Here is a 24,869-nt window from a genome sequence, read left to right on the forward strand (position 1 = left end):
AGACCCCTCAGTCCCAGAGGAACTACCTGACTACCTGACCATCCATGAGCTTGACCTTCCACCAACCTTTGGAGAGGTTAAGAGTGCAATAAGGTCTCTGAAAAACAACAAGACCCCTGATCCTGACAGCATCCCTGCAAAGATCTTCAAGCAAGGAGGCTACCTTTCCCTCCCTGCCCTCTTCCTTGTCATCAGCAACGTGTGGTAGCATGAAACTGTCCAACAGCAGTGGAGAGATGCCAATATTATCACCAAGTACAAACGCAAGGGGGACAAGTCCCTCTGTGGGAACAGTCGTGGCATTTCACTTCTGGCTGTTGCTGGTAAAGTCCTGGCTAAAGTCATGCTATACAAGCTGGTGAATAATATCACGGAAGAACTGCTGCCGGAGTCACAATGTGGTTTCAGGAAGAACAGGAGCACTGTGGACATGGTGTTCACAACAAGGCAGCTTCAGGAAAGAAGTGTAGGGAGAAGCACCAGGACCTCTTTGTTGCTTTTATTGATCTGTCGAAGGCTTTTGACACAGTCAACACGGAGCTTCTCAGGAATATCCTTCTGAAGTTCGGCTGCCCACAGAAGTTTGTCAACACCCTAAGGCAATTCCATGAAGGGATGATATCACGTGTGACTATTGGCGGCCAGGAATCAGAACCCTTTAAGGTGTGCACCGGTGTACGCCAGTGATGCATCCTTGCTCCAGTCTTATTTAGTATCTTCCTCCAGTGTGTGACACTGCTGCTCCATGAGAGGATCAAGAAGGACAGTGGGGTTACCGTCAACTTCCGACTTGACGGGAAACTGTTTAACATCCGGAGGCTCCAAGCAGTCACAAAAGTAAGACACCAGTGCATATAATCGAACTCCAATATGCAGATGACTGTGCAGTTGTTGCCCACACATCGGAAGCGCTGCAAGCTACTCTCTCAGCCGCTGTAAGTGCTTATGGCAGACTGGGCCTCTCTGTCAACGTGGCAAAAACCGAGGTAATATGCCAGTGGGCATCCACTCTTCCACCTCATCCACCAGCCTTCACCCTCGAAAATAAACCACTTACAGTAGTGGATTCTTTCAAATACCGTGGCAGCTTTCTCTCTGACAGTAACAGTATCGACAGGGAGATTCAAAACAGGATCAAGCAGGCGTCAGCATCTTTTGGCAGACTCAGGGGAAGGGTCCTATTTGGCTGTGGTTATGACGACCCTCCTCTACAGCTGTGAAGTGTGGACCCTGTACAGCTGCCACCTCAGGATGATGGAGGTTTTCCACATCAGGTGCTTACAATACATCCTGGGGATATCCTGGAAGGACAGAGTCCCCAACATTGAAATACTCTGCAAGACCAACTGCACCAGTGTGGAGGCTACAGTCACCAAGCACCAACTTCACTGGCTAGGCCACGTTATCGGGATACCAGAAGAACGCTTACCAGGCAAGGTGTTTTATGGTCAGCTATATCTTGGTCATCGCTTGGCAGAAGGCCCAAAAAAGTGTCATAAAGATCAAATGAAAACTGTCATGAAGAAATGCAGCCTGAAACCGGCCCACGTGGAGGACACTGTAGCCCAACGCTCCACCTGGCGACAGGTTCTCCAACAAGGAGTTCATGAGCTTGAGGAGGACCGAGGTGATCGACGAGCCAGGAAGCGTCAAAAAAGGCATGAAGCCATTGCCACACCCGTACCCCCAGCCAGTGCCTTAAACTGCTCTGTTTGTGGCAGATCATGAGGATCACGGATTGGAATGTTCAGCCACATGAGGACTCACAAAACTTAGAGATGGATTGTCGTCATCGGATACGATGGAAAACCTTAAGCAAGTAAGTAGCATAAACCAGCGGGAGTCACACAAAAAAAGGACATTTATCATTTGATTCATGCATCACACATCTGTTGTGCATTCAAGAGTTAGAAGCTCAAAATATTTTAATCAGGTTCATCCCAAAATGTTTTGTGAGTAATGTATTTCATGAAGAACATAAAAAAAGTAGCATAGCTCTTATATTCCAAAAACAAAACATTTTTAGTATTTACCTTCTCTCTGGTGACCAGCTCCCCCTCTCCTGCGAGGTCTCGTATTACATCTTCCATCAGACTGCTGATCATGTCTGGATCTAGATCTCTCTTCCTCTTTCCTTGGAATTCTTCAAGCTTCTCCAAAGCTTCTAGGGACCGCACATTATCTCTATGTACCTCTCTTAATTGAGTATTAAAACCTTCCCTGAACACAGTGGCGTTGTCTTTTTTTGTCTTTGAGTCACATTCAGACGGAACACTAGCGGCAGTAGGAGCAGCAGCAGCAGTGGAAGCCTGTTTTTGTACTAGTGAGGAAATAATATGACAAATTGTTGAATATGTAGGAAAAGAGCATATATAAAATTTCATTTGCTGAACACCAAAATTGTTTACCTGGCTGTGGAGTTGGCAGATATTTTAGCCAAGGTGGTTGCAAACTGTCATAGGTGGATATGTACTGTTCAAACGGGAGTTTTTCATTAAAGTGCTCAAAATAGCAAACTTCCAGTTGGTCCATGGATGGTTCAGTCAATTTGAATTTTTTAACAACCTGGAACACATCAATAACTTCAGAAGAACACGTTTGACTGAGCACAGTTAAAATGAAGAATGTCACAACTATTTTATGTGCTGTAAAAAAGAACATGAGAAAATTGAACTGCACTGAGTTGAGTTGTGTCAAACCCACTTTTTTGGCGGGTCATAATGGTTGCGTTCATAGGGCCTTTTGTAATTGTGAAACCATGTTTGTCCTCTCTGTGATAAAGCATTGCCCCTGCGTTAGATTATCATACATTTGTATTGACAAAATGATTATCAACTAAAGTAAAGGAAACATAGTGGCAAGATGTTGGCAAGTGTACAATTCATATTTTTTATTTTATTTTATTGCTTTTTTTTACAAAAATGGGCTGTACTGTCTTGTTACTGTATTTGTTGAGAATAAAGAAAATAAATATTTGTGGTGTAAATTTGCTGTTAAAAATAAGAGCAAATACAGTTGGCAAGAAATACGAGCATGTAAATATGTTATATTACTATATAATTAGCATTTTTGTAATATTATTATTCAAGGGATAATTCCATGTGATCTTTGTTAGACATAAGTCCCATTGTAAGGATGTGTGCCATAGAAGAGGCCGTCACATTGTTCTTTTGAAGGCTACCGGCAGTTGAGACTGAATCAACAGAATCTCTTCTGGTGGCAGATGAAGACCCTTTCTTTCATTATTTTGAGAAAAAATTTATAGAAAATGAAGTAAAATTAGATGGAAACTATTTCAAGATTATTTTTAATTCAGTTAAATGTACTACTACATAGTGAATAATTGGCTTGTGGGACACAGAAAACATGGGACACGTCCATAAGTGATAATTGAATCTTAATTATATATATATATAATTAAAATATATACAGTACATAATGTATATTATGTCTAATATACTGTATATATATATATATATATATATATATATATATATATATATATATGGTGTACCCTGCCTTTCGCCCGATTGTAGCTGAGATAGGTGCCAGCGCCCCCCGCAACCCCAAAAGGGAATAAGCGGTAGAAAATGGATGGATGGATATATATATATATATATATATATATAGTGTATACGTATATTTGGTATATCTATATGGTATACGTATATATATAGTATACATACACATATATATGCACATTTATATACACATCTTCATCTATAGTGTTATATACATATATGCAAACATATATATACACACACACACATGTCTTCATCTATAGTGTTATATACCTGTATATACTTATATACCATCCATCCATTTTCTATCGCTTGTCCCTTTCAGGGTCGCGGGGGGTGCTGGAGCCTATCTCAGCTGCACATGGGCGGAAGGACAAGTCGCCACCTTATCGCAGGGCCAACACAGATAGACAGACAACATTCACACACTAGGGCCAATTTAGTCTTGCCAATCAACCTATCCCCAGGTGCATGTCTTTGGAGGTGGGAGGAAGCCGGAGTACCCGGAGGGAACCCACAAAGTCACGGGGACAACATGCAAACTCCACACAGAAAGATCCCGAGCCGGTGATTGAACTAAGGACTACTCAGGACCTTCGTATTGCGAGGCACATGCACAGACCCCTGTTCCATCGGGCCGCCCCTATACTTATATACACACATATATTCATTCATATGTGTTTATACATACATGTGTACATATATATATAAACATATGTATACACACATATATGTGTATATATGTATGTATATATATATATATGTGTGTGTGTATGTATATACTGTACATGTATAAATATGTGTATATATGTATATATGTATGAGGCTATATATATATATGTATATGTATGTGAATGTATATATGTATGTATATACTGTGTATGTATAATTATGTGTATATATGTATGCGTATTAGGGCTGCAACTAACGAATAATTTGATAATCGATTAATTTGTCGATTGTTACTTCGATTAATCGATTAATAATCGGATAAAAAAGAAAAAATACATTTCTATCCTTTCCAATACTTTATTTAAAAAAATGCATACTGGCACCATGTCCTTTCGACTTGCCAAACATAACAATAATAAGGCAAGTGTTAGAAGAAAGTTTTTTTTTTTATAAAGTGCACAATTGTCATGCACAATAGCAATAACTTTGCTTAGGGGAATTTCAAACCTGCCTACTACCTATTCCAACCATTCTGCAATGTTGGATGCTGAATGTCTTTCCTCTAGTGGCATGGTCGTAAGGCAAATTGACTTCATGTTCCATTCGTCTCCAATGTAGTGGCATGTATTGCCGAGGTAGGCTTCCGTGGCTACACTTGTCCACACATCAGTGGTCAGAACAATATTGCTCTGGGTGGCTTTAATGTCAGTTTACAAAACTTGAAATGTCTGCTCATATTTCCTCTCCATCAGTTTGGTAAAATGGGTCCTCGAGGGAAGAGTGTAACCAGGGTTAAGGACGTAAATCATTTTTCTGAAACCGTCATCATCCACCATTGATAGTCGCCTCATGTCAGTTAGTAGCATATTTAGGATAGCATCAGTCAATGCAGCCGCTTGCTTTGGTGTGCACACTTTCCTTTGTACGAAGTCGCTAATGCTGGTTTGTTTCTTTCTGAAATGAGAGAAACCATATCATGAACGTACATAGTAGCAACATTTAGATGTAACTCAATAGATACTTAGTTGATTTATTTAATAATTTCTGATGGAAAAGGCAAATATTTTCATATCATGGTCACTGCTGCCTAGTTTTTCTTTTTATAGTGTTATTTTTACTGTCATATTTTTATTCTTATGTTGCTTTTTTATTTTTATTCTTATTGTAATATTTTCTTTTTTGTTACATTTAAACCCCCGTTATTTACTATTAAAATTTGATGTCAATTTCTCTACATTGCTGCTGGAATTTAAATGTTCCTGAGGAAACTCCCTGAGGGAATCAACAAAAGTACTATATATCTATCTATATACCTATCTACACCACCACATTAAAAAAAGCTAAATGAAATAAATGGACATTGGGGATGCAGCATACAACAATAATAACACAGAAATGTAACTCATCAGATCAGAACTGGGTCAGATATTGTACAAGTTTCTGTTCTTTTTGGGCTGCCAGTGAATAATAGCATGAAATATTCCAGCACCTTCATAACGTTTATATTACTAAAGCGTCACTCAAATATTATACAGCTTTATCGGGTCCGGCTACATTGATCCATTATGAAGCCAACCTGAGATATTTCTGTCCGTTTATTGGCTTAAAAAAATCTCGTTAACAACATATTAAAAACACAGAAAGACGGACACAACGGATCAATATAATCGGACCATGGACTTAAAAAAGTTACGTACCGTGGAGTTCTTCCCTTCATCCATGTTTCCTCTTCATGTGCTGCCGAAGCAATGTTGTCCTTCGTGCCACGTCCATGCTGCACGTTTTGCAGGAAATGTCGTCTTTGAAGTCTTTAAAGTATGAAGTCTTTAAAGTAAAGTGTTCCGACACTTTTGACGACTTAGGTCGTACACTTTTATAACCTCGAGATGCTTCTTTGCTGAAATATCTGTATTCCACCATTTTTCGAACGTTTCCAAACAAAATAGACGGCGTGGTCACGTGAGCTGCACATGACACATCATTGGCTGGCTCACTGCTACCCATGAGACGTGGGCTGCGCGCCGCCCTGGCGCTGTTTTGTACTGTTTTTGTACTTATTTTGATTATTGTTTTTCAGCTGTTTGTAAATGTTGCAGTTTATAAATAAAGGTTTAGGGGGAAAAAAAACTCTGTGCATGCGCATTGCATACATCCAACGAACGATGACTAAATTAATCGCCAACTATTTTTATAATCTATTTTAATTGATTTAATCGATTAGTTGTTGCAGCCTTAATCTGTATATATATGTATATGTATGTACGTATGTATGTATGTATTTGTCTGGTGAAGTTGTATAAAGAAAGTGGAGGTCAACCATTTGTGATACAATTCCTATGTTGTGTTCGTTGGTGTTAGTACTAAAAAAAAACAAGGTTTTGCAAAATGTTTACAGGCAACGTACACACGGCCTCCTGTAAGATGTGATGTTCCGGTTGCTGATTCAAAAGTAGAATAGAATTCACTTCCAATATTCCATGGATATACATTTACTGACCTCCACAATCCTCTGGTATAGATGCTGTTGGTCCAACTCAGCAGTTGGCTTGGATCCAGAGCAGTGAGGATCCACAGAATGGGATTCGCTTAAGGCACTCTGTTTACTCAAAGGGGTTGGAATTGGGTGTGTATGACCATTCACTGCAGGCCTGCTGTCCAATGTTGCTGCATGCAGATCTTGAGGCCGGTGGATCTTGTGAAATACCATTTCCCCTTCAACCACCAGATCATTTAAGGTTGCTACTAGAGAGAAAACAGAATGGAAACCGAGGGTCTTTATTTTGATTTTTTTTTCATATCTCTGCTTGTAAGCAGTTGCCAGCTTATTCGCATGAATCCCCTCTGGAAGTTCCTTCATCATGGACAAAATATTCATCTTTGTCTCCTTGGCCCGCCTTGTTTCCTTTTTTCCTCCTGAAGATCCACAAACACCAGCCTCAGCGCCAGCTCCTGCTTCAACTTCACCTTCATTGCTCTTGTAGTCCTTGTGAAACACCAGCGTTCCCTTTGTAAATAGATCTTTGTCCAGAAAATGGATAAGAGCCTCACTGGACTGAAAGCCCAGGTGAGATAAAGTCAGGTTGTGATGGTACGTTTGGTTATAGCACTGAGAGAGTTTTTTCACAGGCAGTCCTTCTGGGTGCTGCTTCACCATGGAAACAATCTCTTCCAGTATTTTTTGCATCGTGATTAATGCTGCCAAGAGGAAAAAAAAACAAATTACATTGTTATTTTGCAACGTGTAAACCCTACAAAGGTTGCACAATTTGGAAACAGACAATATAAAATTTGCCTTAAAGTAGTTGGAGTTTGAACCGTGAGTGTGTGACATTAACACCCCTCAAGCGTACCTAACTAGTGCTCATTTAAGCAAGGATTAAATAACTAACTTGCCTGTTTTTTGCTGTTGTGTTAATCTTTGTTGAGTGTTTTAAAGATTTCACGTTTAGAATAATATTATTAATGGATAAAATAGCACTTTTCTAAATACATAAATTGCTTTACAGTGAGAGGTGAGAATCCATTATTCATTCATTCCACAATCACACATTGGAACACACATATCAGTGGTGACTTTTTACACTTGTGAGACAGTTAATATGAAAGTAATGATATATGTGATGTGCATACTAAACCCCTCATTCTTCATTAACATTTTTAAGGCAAAGCTAAATCCAATGTTTTGTCTACTGCGTATGATTGAGAGGGGGATTTTTTGCTAATGTTGATGAAATGTATTTATTGAAGATTTTAAATAATTTTAAGATTATTTTCAATGTATTTCTATCGCTCTATTGATACTGTAAAGCACATTGAGCTGCCTTAAGTATTAAATGTGCTATACAAATAGTACGTCTGCCTCAAAATACGAACGTCCTGGGTTCCATCCTGCGCTCGGGATCTTTCTGTATGGAGTTTGCATGTTCTCCCCATTACTGCGTAGGTTCCCTCCGGGTACTCCGGCTTCCTCCCCCCTCCAAAGACATGCACCTGGGGATAGGTTGATTGGCACCACTAAATTGGCCCTAGTGTGTGAATGTTGTCTGTCTATCTGTGTTGGCCTTGCGATAAGGTGGCGACTTGTCCAGGGTGTACCCCGCCTTTCGCCCGATTGCAGCTGAGATAGGCCCCAGCACCTCACGCGGCCCCAAAAGGGATAAGCGGTAAAAAAAAATGAGTGGATGGATACAAATAAATTTGCCTCGCATTGCCTTAGTCAAGTGTAGTCTCGTCATCAAGTTAATAGTGTTTACAGCAGGGAAGTCCGAAATGTTGCCAGGGGGAACATTTGCGGTTTACCGTTTATTCTTTATTGGCCTGTGGCATATTCTGAGAACACAACTAAATATTTACTAGAATGATGTAGGTCACACTGAAAAGAAAACATGTTATGAGGATATGGACTGGTAATATAATATAACAGACAGCAGAATACATAGAACACATCAAGGGAAGGAGAAATAGTATTTCAACACTTTCTAAACAAATGGGAGGGCTAGAAGACAGAGTAAATGCTTTGTAGAAGCAAAATAATGTATCGCAAATTATTTAATTTTGCTTGCATAAAAAATTAGATTGTGACTGTGTTCCAGAGTAGGGTTGTCCCGATCCGCTTTTTGGATCGGATCGGCCGCCAATATTAGCCAAAAAATGCGTATAGGCAAGGCATGGAAAAATGCCGATCCAGATCCAGTTTTAAAAAAAAATATGGTCCGTGTTTTCCAACGCACCGATTTAAATAATACATTCCACTCTTCTGCTGCTCCCTAAGCTCCGTTCCGCATTTTCCAGCACACCCTCAACACATCCACAGGTCTGTGCCGTTAAGACGGCCGTGTGAACTAAAAGTTACGGTAAAAATGTCAGCTGTGTGGGATAATTTTAACCTACAAAACGAAAAAGATGAAGAGGTGGAGTGCAAAACATGCCACAATAAAGTTAAGCGTGGTGGTAAAGTTGTAAGACATTTTAATGACTCTTTAGAGTGAGAGGCTTTTTAGCACTCATAGATGAACACAGGAGCAGGCTGACACCTGAGCATCTTGAAGTGCTCGTCTTTGTTAGAAAGAATCTCCCCATTATACTTGGACTTCAATTGTTTGCCCCCTCCCCGACTGGGGCAAACAAATGAAAGGAGTATATATATATATATATATATATATATATATTTATTTATTTTTTAAGTTTACACTTGTTCAAGAGCAAGTATTGATGCTGAGTTATAGACATTTTATCCCACTCAGGTTGTTTGTGTGTTTTGCTTTTTTTAATAATGTTTACAGCATTATTTGCACTTTATATTGTTCACTTTTTTACTGTTTAATGATGCCATTTCTGTTTGTCATGTATAATTTTTGATATTGTGTGTTTATCCTTGAATACCAACTATTGTGTATTATTCAAACTCACCTAATTCAGCTGGCTAGTTGTTATCAAGAGTACTAAAATCCTTTTCAGCATGAATTTGACAACTAAGTAAGCTAAATAACTTTAAACTTTAATACATGCTCGGATAGGCCAGTATCGGTATCGGATCGGAAGTGCAAAAATAATATCGGTATCGGATCGGAAGTGCAAAAACCTGAATCGGGACATGCCTACTCCAGAGTACATGCAGTCCTTATGCCGGAGCAGAAAAAGATGCTTCTTCAACCGAGCGACAGGTCAACTTTCTGCATTTTAAGGGAGTGAATGTGGATGCCAAAAACATTGACACATGCTTTCCAATGTCTGGCAGAAACAACACCAGAACTGTCACCATTATAAAGTTCACCCACAGAAAACAAAGTGGCTTTGTTAAGGCAGAAAGTTCATCTGAAAGGAACAAAATCTTACAGCAACAAACATGTGTGAAAAAAAGCAACGGTGACATCTTCAAAAAAGCACGCAACCTAATGAGGTAGGGGAAAATCCAAGGCTCTTGGAGTGCCAATACATTAAGGTAAATGGCAGATACCTAAGTACTTGTTGTCTGAGACATCAGGAACTGATGAAATACCGAAGATAACGTCACTTCACGGGGACGTTGTGGCGCGGTTTGGAGAGTGGCCGTGCCAGCAACCTGAGGGTTCCTGGTTCAATCCCCACCTTCTACCAATCTCGTCACGCCTGTTGTGTCCTTGAGCAAGACACTTCACCCTTGCTCCTGATGGTTGGTGGTTAGGGGCTTGCATGGCAGCTCCCGCCATCAGTGTGTGAATGGGTGTGTATGGGTGAATGTGGAAATAGTGTCAAAGCGCTTTGAGTACCTTGAAGGTAGAAAAGCGCTATACAAGATAACCCATTTTATAAGAATGTGAAAGAGAACTCACAAAAATTTGATGCAGCTGAAGACAACTCTAAAATTACAACAAAGACTACGCCAAATTCTCCAACATTAAGCAATACATTTCCTTCATTGACTGTCACCAAATAGGTTAAGCAAAACATTTCCTTTTTTTTATTGACTGTCACCAAATAGGTTATCTCCTCTCTGAGCTGCCACCTTATCGTGGTAGAGGAGTTTGCGTGTCCCAATGATCCTAGGAGCTATGTTGTCCGGCGGCTTTATGCCCCCTGGCAGGGTCTCCCAAGGCAAACCGGTCCTAGGTGAGGGATCAGACAAAGAGCACCTCAAAGACCTTTATGAAGAAAAAAAATCATGGACCCAGATTTCCCTCGCCCGGACGCAGGTCACCGGGGCTGGGCCACAATGGCGAGCGCCTGGTGGCCAAGCCTGTTCGCATGGGGCCGAAGAGGCAACGTGGGTCACGGTCATTCAATGTTGGTTTCCGGCTTACGTGGATTGATTTCTCCAGATTCTCTGAACCTTTTGATGATATTATGGACCGTAGATGTTGAAATCCCTAAATTTCTTGCAATTGCACTTTGAGAAACGTTGTTCTTAAACTGTTTGACTATTTGGTCACACAGTTGTGGACAAAGGGGTGTACCTCGCCCATCCTTTCTTGTGAAAGACTGAACATTTTTTGGAAAACTGTTTTTATACCCAATTATGGCACCCACCTGTTCCCAATTAGCCTGCACACCTGTGGGATGTTCCAAATAAGTGTTTGATGAGCATTCCTCATCTTTATCAATTTTTATTGCCACCTTTCCCAACTTCTTTGTCACGTGTTGCTGGCATCAAATTCTAAAGTTAATGACAATTTGCAAAAAAAAAAAATGTTTATCAGTTTGAACATCAAATATGTTGTATTTGTAGCATATTCAACTAAATATGGTTTGAAAATGATTTGCAAATCATTGTATTCCGTTTATATTTACAGTTGTGATCAAAATTATTCAACCCCCACACAATTTTGGTGTTTTGGCAAGTTGGACATTTATTCCATATTTTGATTATAGTCATATCAAATAAATTTGTGTCAAATAGACAAATGCAACTTAAATTGTAACACTGTATTTTACAAAATACCAAATAAGAACATTTTTCTTAATATCTCATTGACAAAATTATTCAACCACCTAGTTACATGCATCTTTAGTATTTAGGAGAACACCCTTTGGCAGTAGTTACATCTTTCAAACGTGATACATAACCGGACACAAGCTTCTTGCAACGATCTACAGATATTTTAGCCCATTCTTCTTGGGCAAATGCCTCCAGTTCATTCATATTCTTGGGCTTGCGTGCTGCAACTGCCTTCTTCAAGTCCCACCACAGGTTTTCTATAGGATTTAGGTCTGGCGACTGTGGAGGCCACTCCAGAGTCTTCCAGCCCTTCTTCGGCAACCACTCTGATGTTGATTTGGAGGTATGCTTGGGATCGTTGTCCTGTTGGAAGGTCCAACGTCTCCCAAGCCTCAGCTTCGTCACTGACTTCATGACATTTGCAGCTAATTTATCCTGGTAGGAAATATAATTCATAATGCCTTGAACGCGCTGGAGATTCCCGGTACCTGAGGCAGAGAAACAGCCCCAGAGCATGATTGACCCCCCACCATGCTTAACAGTAGGCAAGGTGTTCTTCTCTTTGTAAGCATAATTTTTTCTCCTCCAGACATAACGTTGATTCATAGGCCCAAAGAGCTCCAGTTTTGTCTCATCACTCCATAGAACAGTTTCCCAAAACTTTTGGGGTTTTTCCAGATGATTTTTGGCATACTAGAGTCTATTTTTCTTGTGCCTGGTAGTCAGAAGTGGGGTGCGCCTGGGAGTTCTGGCATGGAGGCCTTCATCTCGTAGTGCGCGCCTTATTGTCTGGGACAAAACCTGCGTTCCCCCCTCTGCAATGTCCTGTTGTAGTTCCTCAGCTGTTACCTGGGGGGTTTTCACCACTGTATGCTTCAAATACCAGACAGCAGTTGCACACAGCATCCTCTTTCTACCACGCCCAGGTAGTGTTTCCACTGTGCCTTTAGCTTTAAACTTGCGAATTATGCTCCCAACTGTGTCTTTTGGAATGTGTAATGTCTTTGCTATTTTCTTATATCCATATCCTTTCTTATGAAGAGAAATTACCTGCTCTCTTGACTTCTTTGACCACTCCCTGGACTTCACCATGTTGCAAATACACCATTGACCATCTACAAGAAGCTGAGCGTCACAGTCTTTTTCAATCAGTTTAATTGTTGCTCGTTATGGTTCTAATCACATCTACAGGTGTTTTCAACACCTGATTGAAAAGACCTTATTCAAATTCTGTTCTTAAGAGTTATGATCTTCAAGGGGTTGAATAATTTTGTCTATGAGATATTAAGAGAAATGACACTGTTTGGTATGTTACAAAATATAATGTTGTAATTCAAGCTGCATTTTTCTATTTAATGCATCTTTATTTGATATGATATTTGGCCCTGCGATGAGGTGGCGACTTGTCCAGGGTGTACCCCGCCTTCCGCCCGATTGTAGCTGAGATAGGCGCCAGCGCCCCCCGCGACCCCAAAAAGGGAATAAGCGGTAGAAAATGGATGGATGGATATTTGATATGACTATAAACAAAGTACGGACTAAATGTCCAACTTGCTAAAACACCAAAATTGTGTGGGGGTTGAATAATTTTGATCACAACTGTATATGTGTAACAGAGGTAATTTATGATCTCAATTGCTTACTGTCTTACTACTGTTTTCGTCTTAATGTGATCTTATTTTTATGTCATTTTATCTAATTTATTACATTTACACATTATGTAATGTGAGTCTTTATTTCTCAATTTTTATTATTCTACGTTTAGTACTGTCATTTCCTACATTTTTTTATGGTCATTGAACGTCACACGTCACAGCAGACTTCCAGGCTGAAACGCGTGTGTGTCGTCAGTCTGTTGTCTTCCACGTGACGGTAAATTGTGCCCTCTGGCGCTCTACGAATTAGCTTTCAGCTAACTTATTAGCAGGCTAGCTGTAGGCCTAAAAGAGACATATTTATGTTTAGTTTTGTTTCGTTTTATTTCCGTACAGGTTTATGAATGTAAAGAAGGCTGATTGGAGACTCACTATTATTGTTTTCACCTGGTACTGTGTATTATTTTTGTCGTGTTAATGTGTTCGTCAGTCTGTTGTCTTCCACGTGACGGTTTATGAATGTATAGAAGGCTTATTGAAGACTCACTATGATTTTTTTCACCAGAATAAACCATGTTTGAGCCAGAAGAATGAGTGGGTGCTGTCTTTTGGGGAAAAACACAACGTGAAGGAGTACTACATAGCTACATATGGACATAGTATTCCACAACACAAGAAGAACACAATTAGACAATTAACCTTGTTTAAGAAACAGAATGTAAAGCATATCAAAAATCGCCCCTATGTCCTTTATTTTCTATATGCGGGCCTGGGTGGAAAAGTGTTATTGGCTAAGTATGTGCTATTTTTGTTAAATGTAAGAAACAAAGAAAAACGGAATGGGCCTGACTTTGAAATGTTGATGTTTCGTCAGAAAGTGCCTATGCAGGTTATATTCCTTTGAAACTGTGTTTACCTAATTGCAAAGTAAACATAACAGCTATCATTCACACTGCACTGTCAATAACTTAATTATTGTGCCCTTGCTATTCGTTTCCAGTGTGTGCAGCTAGTTAAAAGCTTAAAGAAAAAAAAGCTCCAGTTTTTGTTGAGAATTGAGTCTCCTTTTAAATTATTTTCCCTCTTTAATTTTATTTCTTTACACTTCTTCCTTCATTTAGACTGAAAGATAAGTAAGACAGAAAATATGAACATACCATAAACATAACAAAAGTATAATATCCAATGTTTTTACATAAATATTGTCAATTGTGTAGTTTATTTATGGTTTTTACATAAATATTGTCAATTGTGTAATTTACATAAATAAAATAGAAGATAGGCGGACAAAGCTGCCCATAACAATGATGCCTTCAATATCATGGGAAACAACATCTGGTGAACATTGAATAAACTTATCGTGGAACATAGCGTAGGACACAGTCCGTTAGAATATAAATAAAACAGAAATATATAAAAAGGTGTTGAATTTTTCTGTATTCAATGTAAAATATTAAATACACTAGTTAAATAAAACCTTTCTGATGTGGCACTTTGTGAGAAAAAAGTTAATTTAATGATTAAATATTCAAAATAAAGTCCAAAAATGTACTAAAAAATTTTCCCGAAACTGTTGAATCACCAAAAGTACATATGCTTTGCCATTCCGAGTAAAATCTCGAGTTTTTCTATTCAGCGCATACAATATATTTAGCCATCAAACTCGTCGCAAATACAAAGACTGTCTTACCTTATTTCCTTTCAGTCTGGATAGGTTTCAACTACTGAGTAAGAGCAAGAAAGACTGTCTTGTTTTATCCTATTAATCCCTCCCCTTATCCTGCCAGGTTTGGTTCTCCACAGCCAGCAAGAAACGAAAGTGAAAGTGACACACTCAGTCATCTAAATGTCCTTGTTCTTGCTCACCTCACATTCCCATATTCCAGGAAATGAAACCTAAGTTATCAACTAAAAACCACAACGCTTTGTGTTTGTACACAAATGTGTATATATATACATACATATATATGTATATACAGTAACATATGTATATATACTGTATACACATACGTATATATATATATATATATATATATATATATATACATTACATACATATACATACACACACATTTATATATATATATGTATATATACATACATACATACATACATTTGTATAAGATATAAAGTGACACTCCCATATTCCAGGAAATGAAACCTAAGTTATCAACTAAAAAAAACATAACAAAACTTTGTGTTTGTGTATGTATGAATACACAATACACACACGCACGCACACACATACACACAATATATATATATATACACATGTCTATATATACATATGTATATACAGTAACATATGTATATATATACTGTATACACATATGTATATATATATACATATACATACATAAATATACATATACATTACATACACACACATACATACACACACATTATTTATTTATTTATATATATATATATATATATATATATATATATATATATATATACATATATATATATATATACATACATTTGTATAAGATATAAAGTGACACTCCCATATTCCAGGAAATGAAACCTAAGTTATCAACTAAAAAAAACATAACAAAACTTTGTGTTTGTGTATGTATGAATACACAATACACACACGCACGCACACACACACACACACACACACACAATATATATTTATATGTGTATATATATACTTTGTGTACATATACATACACCTACGTGTATATGTACATACATGTTTGTGTATGTATACATACACTTATGTATATAGATATATGTGTGTATCAATATTGATGCTTCCCTCCAGCTGTACTAGATTACGACAAAAATATTTATTTGACAATATAGAAATAACTCAAAAGTGGCCTTACGTACATAAGATTGAGAACAGTTTGTTGTTTTTCTTATTTTAGCCTAGTCCTTGCTGAGTCATTGCTAATAAAAATCGTATGAACTGGAATGTGAAACTTAAGGCATCTTTTGAAATGAGACAGAAATTAAAACAAATATATATATATATATATATATATATATATATATATATATATATATATGTATATGTATGTATATATATATATATGTATATATATATATATATATATATATATATATATATATATATATATGTATATGTATATATATATATATATATATATATATATATATATATATATATGTATATATATATATATATATATATATATATATATATACATATATATATAGTCGGCTACAGATTCTATGTTAAAGGTCTAAAAAAGTTTTTGAAAAACGTATTTTGCCCGGGTCTGCTCTTATTCGTTTTCACTTATATACAAATTCTTAACTGAGAACTTGCATTCGAGCAACATGTTTTAATTTCTGTCTCATTTCAAAAGATGCCATAAGTTTCACATTCCAGTTCATAAATTTTTTATTAGCAGTGACTCAGCAAGGACTAGGCTAGAATAAGAAACACAACACACTGTTCTCAATCTTATGTAAGGCCAATTTTGAATTATTTCCACATTGTCAATTCTAATTGTATATATATATATATGTATATATATATATATATATATATATATATATATATATATATATATATATATATATATATATATATATATATATATATAATGTGTATATGTGTGTGTGTATATATATGTATATGGGTGTGTATATATATATATATGTGTGTGTATATATATATTTATATGTATTAGGGATGTAACGGTACACAAAAATTTCGGTTTGGTATGTACCTCGGTTTTAGAAGTCACGGTTCGGTTCATTTTCGGTACAGTCAGAAAACAACAAAATATACATTTGTTGTTTTTTTATTTACCAAATTTGTAAACAATGGCTTTATCCTTTTAACACTGGGAAAGACTATAATAATTCTGCCCACGTTAATCAACATTAAACAGGCTCAAATTAATGCTCAGATTAAATAAAATGACAAAACTTTTCTTCTACATATAAAAAGTGCAACATTAAACAGTTTCAAGTCAACTCATCATGCTTAATTTATCACAGCATTTGGGAGGCCTGTAGTTGATTTTTATTATGTAAATGTTATATTTTTAACAACATGTGATAGCAAAGACTCTGCCATTCAAAGCTTTTCTGTCCGTAAAACACACACACACACACACCATACTTGCCAACCCTCCCGGATTTTCCGGGAGACTCCCGAAATTCAGCGCCTCTCCCAAAAACCTCCCGGGACAAATTTTCTCCCGAAAATCTCAAGAAATTCTGATGGAGCTGGAGGCCACGCCCACTCCAGCTCCATGAGAACCTGACTCAATGTTGTGAAACTCTTAAACAGGAAAATACTGCCATGTACTGTACATAGAATAGAATGTCTGTTCTGAAGCCCACAGTAGAGACGTAACTTCATCACGTCGCCTGGTTATTGAATCTAACCCAATATATTACACCTTGGACGAACAAAATAAAGAAATACGCTTGCAAGTTCCAGAACGATTCGAAACAAGAATTTCAGTTTATCCAGGAGAGTTTGAAGGGGAAGGGGTACGTTGCCTGTAAATTTTGTAGAACAGACTTCTCCATTGAACACGGCGGCCGAACGGATATTCAGCAATGAACGGTCAGCGAAGCACAAAGCGTCCGCAGCGCAGCATCGTTCACAACCCAGTATTATGCCCAACCTCGCAAAATGAAGACCCGATGGTGTAACTTATGCTGAGACAAAGATGGCTATGCTGATAGCTGGAAGCAACATCTCGTTCTCATTTGCGGATGTCTACAACAAATCTGGGAAGGATGTTCCCGGATTCGGAGATCGCTCGCCAATACGCAAATGGCAGAACATAGGTTACTAAAATAATGAAAGGTAAGTGTTGTTGTTTTTTAGTAACCAGCAAGCACAGTACAGTTAGTAGAACAACTGTGTTTTTATTACTGTGTATTTGATAGGTGCCGTTGGAAATTCAACTTTTATTTATATATATATAATAAAATAAATATATACATAGCTGGAATTCACTTAAGGTCAAGTATTTCATATATGTATATACATATATATATATATATATATATATATATATATATAACGGTTCAATACAAATACACGTACCGTTACACTCCTAATATATATATATATATATATATATGTATATATATGAATATATATATATGTATATATGTATATATATATATGTCTTGATTGGATTATCCAGAGAATAGTGCTCGATACCGTGGTAGAGCGCAATATGTAGGTGTGGGAAAAAAATCACAAGACTACTTCATCTCTACAGAAGTGTTTCATGAGGGAACCCCTCATGAAACACTTCTGTAGAGATGAAGTAGTCTAGTGATTTTTTTTCCCACACCTACATATGTGTATATATATATATATATATATATATATATATATACATATGTATATATATATATATATATATATATATATATATATATATATATATATATATATACATATGTATGTATATATATATATATATATATATGTATATATATATATATATATATATATATATATATATATATATATATATATATATATATATATATATGTATGTATATATTATATATTAGGGGTGTGGGGAAAAAAATCGATTCTCACGTTGTGTGATTCAGAATCGATTCTCATTTTTAAAGAAAACTATTTTTTTATTTTTTTTTATCAATCCAACAAAACAATACACAGCAATACCAAAACATTGCAATCCAATTCCAAAACCAAACCTGACCCAGCAACACTCAGAACTGCAATAAACAGAGCAATTGAAAGGAGACACAAACAAGACACAGCACAAACCAAAAGTAGTGAAACAAAAATAAATATTTTCAACAACAGTATCAATATTAGTTATAATTTCAGCATAACAGTGATTAAAAATCCCTCATTGACATTATCATTAGATATTTATAAAATATTTTAAAAAAGAACAATGACTTACACTTGCATCGCATCTCATGAGCTTGACAACACACGGTGTCCAATGTTTTCACAAAGATAAAATAAGTTGTATTTTTGGTTTCTTTAAGTTGAAACAAATTTACATTATTGCAATCAGTTGATAAAACATTGTCCTTTACAATTATAAACGCTTTTTTTTTTTTATCTACTACTCTGCTAGCATGTCAGCAGACTGGGGTAGATCCTGCTGAAATCCTTTGTATTGAATGAAAACAGAATCGTTTTGAATCGGAAATATATCGTTTTTGAATCGAGAATCGCGCTGCATCCAAAAAAATCTATATGTAATTGAATTGCGACCCCAAGAACCGATATTATATCGAATCGTGGGACACCCAAAGATTCGCAGCCCTAATAAGTGTGTATATATATATATATATATATATATATATATATATATATATAGCCGAGTTTGCTGTGATTTATCTGTTAAACAGTGATCAATACCATTGACACACACAATAAAAAGATACTGAGCACACCCAGACAGACAGACGATACCATTAACAACTCCAACTCTACAGGTAACTACAATTGCAGAAAAAGGCTTAACTGCCCACTTAACGGAGACTGTTTGAAATCATCAGTCGTCTATCAAGCCAACGTCACCCGCAAAGACACCTCAAACACAAAGACAATAAAATGGATTACTCTTTAACATGGCGAACTGTTGCATCTAGCTCACCATAGATTCTAATACAACAGTGTAACTACAAACCCTGTTTCCATATGAGTTGGGAAATTCTGTTAGATCTAAATAAAAACGGAATACAATGATTTGCAAATCATTTTCAACCCTTATTCAGTTGAATATGCTACAAAGACAACATATTTGATGTTAAAATGATAAACCTTTTTTTTTTTTGCAAATAATCATTAACTTTAGAATTTGTTGCCAGCAACACGTGACAAAGAAGTTGGGAAAGGTGGCAAAAAATACGGATAAAGTTGACGAATTCTTATCAAACACTTATTTGGAACATCCCACAGGTGTGCAGGCTAATTGGGAACAGGTGGGTGCCATAATTGGGTATAAAAGCAGCTTCCATGAAATGCTAAGTAATTCACAAACAAGGATGGGGCGAGGGTCACCAATTTGTTAGCAAATTGTCAAACAGTTTTAGAACAACATTTCTCAATGAGCTATTGCAAGGAATTTAGGGATTTTACCATCTATGGTCCGTAAAAATCATCAAAACGTTCAGAGAATCTGGAGAAATCATTGCACGTAAGCGATGATATTACAGACCTTTGATCCCTCAGGCGGTACTGCATCAAAAACCAACATCAGTGTGTAAAGGATATCACCACGTGGGCTCAGGAACACTTCATAAAACCACTGTCAGTAACTACAGTTGGTTGCTACATCTGTGAGTGCAAGTTAAAACTATACTATGTAAAGCGAAAGCCATTTATCAACAACACCCAGGAACGCCGTTGGCTTCGCTGGGCCCGAGCTCATCTAAGATGGACTGATTCAAAGTGGAAATGTGTTCTGTGGTCTGACGAGTCCACATTTCAAATTATATTTGGAAACTGTGGACTTGGTGTCCTCCGGAACAAAGAGGAAAATAACCATCCGGATTGTTATAGGCGCAAAGTTCAAAAGCCAGCATCTGTGATGGTATGGGGGTGTATTAGTGCCCAAGGCATGGGTAACTTACATCTCTGTGAAGGCACCATTAATGCTGAATGGTCCATACAGGTTTTGGAGCAACATATCAATCAATCAATCAATGTTTACTTATATAGCCCTAAATCACTAGTGTCTCAAAGGGCTGCACAAACCACCACGACATCCTCGGTAGGCCCACATAAGGGCAAGGAAAACTCACACCCAGTGGGACATCGGTGACAATAATGACCCAGTGGGACGTTGGTGACAATGATGACTATGAGAACCTTAGAGAGGAGGAAAGCAATGGATGTCGAGCGGGTCTAACATGATACTGTGAAAGTTCAATCCACAATGGATCCAACACAGTCGCGAGAGTCCAGTCCAAAGCGGATCCAACACAGCAGCGAGAGTCCCGTTCACAGCGGAGCCAGCAGGAAACCATCCCAAGCGGAGGCGGATCAGCATCGCAGAGATGTCCCCAGCCGATACACAGGCAAGCAGTACATGGCCACCGGATCGGACCGGACCCCCTCCAAAAGGGAGAGTGGGACATAGAAGAAAAAGAAAAGAAACGGCAGATCAACTGGTCTAAAAAGGGAGTCTATTTAAAGGCTAGAGTATACAAATGAGTTTTAAGGTGAGACTTAAATGCTTCTACTGAGGTGGCATCTCGAACTGTTACCGGGAGGGCATTCCAGAGTACTGGAGCCCGAACGGAAAACGCTCTATAGCCCGCAGACTTTTTTTTGGGCTTTGGGAATCACTAACAAGCCAGAGTCCTTTGAACGCAGATTTCTTGCCGGGACATATGGTACAATACAATCGGCAAGATAGGATGGAGCTAGACCGTGTAGTATTTTATACGTAAGTAGTAAAACCTTAAAGTCACATCTTAAGTGCACAGGAAGCCAGTGCAGGTGAGCCAGTACAGGCGTAATGTGATCAAACTTTCTTGTTCTTGTCAAAAGTCTAGAAGCCGCATTTTGTACCAACTGTAATCTTTTAATGCTAGACATGGGGAGACCCGAAAATAATTCGTTACAGTAGTCGAGGCGAGACGTAACAAACGCATGGATAATGATCTCAGCGTCTTTAGTGGACAGAATGGAGCGAATTTTAGCGATATTACGGAGATGAAAGAAGGCCGTTTTAGTAACGCTTTTAATGTGTGCCTCAAAGGAGAGAGTTGGGTCGAAGATAATACCCAGATTCTTTACCGTGTCGCCTTGTTTAATTGTTTGGTTGTCAAATGTTAGAGTTGTATTGTTAAATAGAGTTCGGTGTCTAGCAGGACCGATAATCAGCATTTCCGTTTTTTGGGCGTTGAGTTGCAAAAAGTTAGCGGACATCCATTGTTTAATTTCATTAAGACACGCCTCCAACTGACTACAATCCGGCGTGTTGGTCAGCTTTAGGGGCATGTAGAGTTGGGTGTCATCAGCATAACAGTGAAAGCTAATACCGTATTTGCGTATGATGTCACCTAGCGGCAGCATGTAGATGCTGAAGAGTGCAGGGCTAAGGACCGAACCCTGGGGAACTCCACACGTTACCTTAACGTAGTCCGAGGTCACATTGTTATGGGAGACACACTGCATCCTATCAGTAATATAAGAGTTAAACCAAGACAGGGCTAAGTCCGACATACCAATTCGTGTTTTGATACGTTCTAATAAAATATTATGATCGACGGTATCGAAAGCAGCGCTAAGATCGAGGAGCAGCAACATAGATGACGCATCAGAATCCATCGTTAGCAATAGATCATTAGTCATTTTTGCGAGGGCTGTCTCCGTGGAGTGATTTGCCCTGAAACCGGATTGAAAGGTTTCACATAGATTGTTAGACGCTAAGTGTTCATTTAACTGCTCCGCAACAATTTTTTCGAGGATTTTTGAAATAAAGGGAAGGTGAGACACCGGTCGGTAGTTTACCATGAGGTCAGGATCGAGGTTAGGTCTTTTAAGAAGAGGATGAATAACCGCTTTTTTGAATGCTAGGGAAACAGTGCCCGAGGAGAGTGATAAGTTTATAATATTTAGCACTGATGGACCTAATAATACAAAGAGCTCCTTGATCAGTTTCCCAGTAAGAGGGTCAAGTAAACATGTTGTCTGTTTTATTTCATTTACACGTTGTAACAATTCCTCTAATGTTATTTCCTCAAAACGAGAGAAACTATTTTGGAGGGCAGTATCCGCCGTGTATACCATCGTATCAGTGTTAATAGAACCCCGTTGTAGCTGGGACGCATTGTCTTTAATCTCCTTTCTAATGACTTCAATTTTCTTACTAAAGAATTGCATAAAGTCATCATCTGAGTGGGTTGAGCTACTGGAAGGAGTCCCTTGTTGGGTTAGCGATGCTACCGTACTAAACAAAAATTTAGGATCGTTTTTATTACGGTGGATGAGATTTGAGTAATATTTAGCTTTAGCTAAGGTAAGCATGCGTTTATAAGTTATTAAACCATCACTCCATGCTTGATGGTGCACCTCAAGTTTAGTCGTGCGCCATTTGCGTTCCAGCTTTCTACATAATAATTTCTGAGCTCTAGTTTCTTCTGTAAACCACGGGGTGCGCTTTTTTGGAGCCTTTTTTAACTTTAGCGGTGCTATGTTATCAATGGTTTCGCGCAGGGCAGCGTTAAAGTTGTTAGTGAGGTTATCAATAGAGCCCACATACTTTGGGAATGGTGCCATTACCGAGGGCAGTAGGTCAGCAAGAGTTGTCGTTGTGGCAGCATTAATGTTGCGGCTGCTATAGCAGTTATTATTATTATTAGTTTGACGAACATGCGTCTGAACCTCGAATTTTATAAGGTAATGATCGGACAATACTTTAGTATACGGGAGTATCGTAACTTTGGAAACGGTGATGCCCCTGACAAGCACTAGGTCTATCGTATTACCGTTGCGATGCGTGGGTTCATTTATTATTTGTGTGAGACCACAGCTATCAATTACAGTCTGGAGCGCTACGCACGGTGGGTCCGATGGGGTATTCATATGGATATTAAAGTCCCCCATTATGATTATATTATCGGCGTGTGTCACTAGATCAGCAACGAACTCTGAGAATTCATCGATAAAGTCCGAATAGGGCCCTGGGGGGCGGTAGATAACAGCCAGGTGTAGAGGCAGCGGTGTGACAGACCTCATAGTAAGCACCTCAAACGATTTATATTTATTATTTATGTTAGGACTAAGGTTAAAGTTTTCGTTGTATATTAGTGCGACCCCCCCACCCCTTTTAAGCGGACGGGCAATATGCGCATGTGTAAAGTTAGGAGGACATGCCTCATTTAGCGCAAAAAAGTCGTTTGGTTTAAGCCAGGTTTCGCTGAGACCGATGACGTTAAGATTGTTGTCTCTGATAATATCATTAACTAATAACGTTTTGGGAGACAATGATCTTATGTTTAAAAAACCTATATTATAGGTAGTGGGCTGTTTCAGGGAATTTTTGATCAAATTATCCGTAGTAGCAATATTGATAATGTTGTGTTTATTATGCCCAGTGCATTCAGTATAATTACGACCATATCTAGGAATTGATACGACAGGAATTTTCCGATTGTTTGATTGTCTCTTTGATAAACTGCACGCATCATGGTTAGCCACCTCAGTAACGGGGATTTTCCGATTGTTTGTTTGTTGCTTTGATAAACTGCACGCATCAGTTAGCCACCTCAGTAAAACACATGTCCAACAAATATGTTGTCATCCAAGCAACGTTATCATGGCCGCCCCTGCCTATTTCAGCATAACAATGCCAAGCCATGTGTTACAACAGCGCGGGCCCGCCTGCAGTCCAGACATGTCTCCCATCGAAAATGTGTGGCGCATTATGAAGCGTAAAGTACAACAATAACTTGTTGAACAACTTAAGCTGTACATCAAGCAAGAATTGTAAAGAATTCCACTTTCAAAGCTTCAACAATTAATTTATTTAGTTCCCAAACGTTTATTGACTGTTGTTAAAAGAAAATGTTATGTAACACAGTGGTGAACATGCCATTTTCCAACTACTTTGGCATGTGTTGCAGTCATGAAATTCTAAGTTAATTATTATTTGCAAAAAAAAAAATTAATTTTATGAGTTTGAACATCAAATATCTTGTCTTTGTAGT

General features: G+C 37.9%; 1 protein-coding gene across 2 annotated transcripts in view; it reads right to left on the reverse strand.

Moving 5' to 3' along the window:
* The window catches only part of wu:fj29h11 (uncharacterized), a 106,338-nt gene that overhangs the window by 75,312 nt on the left and 6,157 nt on the right, over window positions 1-24,869 (reverse strand). Inside the window, exons 1-4 of one of the 2 annotated variants that reach the window (XM_061908775.1) lie at window positions 14,893-15,029; window positions 6,691-7,388; window positions 2,409-2,565; window positions 2,034-2,320 (exon numbers count right to left, since the gene is read on the reverse strand). In XM_061908775.1, coding sequence (XP_061764759.1) covers window positions 2,034-2,320; window positions 2,409-2,565; window positions 6,691-7,377 — 1,131 coding nt within the window. In that variant the 5' untranslated portion in view covers window positions 7,378-7,388; window positions 14,893-15,029. Of the gene's footprint in view, window positions 1-2,033; window positions 2,321-2,408; window positions 2,566-6,690; window positions 7,389-14,892; window positions 15,030-24,869 lie in introns of those variants that run through there. The other variant, XM_061908776.1, reaches the window with a different exon arrangement.

This window comes from Nerophis ophidion, linkage group LG08 (assembly GCF_033978795.1).
Source record: "Nerophis ophidion isolate RoL-2023_Sa linkage group LG08, RoL_Noph_v1.0, whole genome shotgun sequence".
In the NCBI taxonomy this organism is placed as follows: domain Eukaryota; kingdom Metazoa; phylum Chordata; class Actinopteri; order Syngnathiformes; family Syngnathidae; genus Nerophis; species Nerophis ophidion.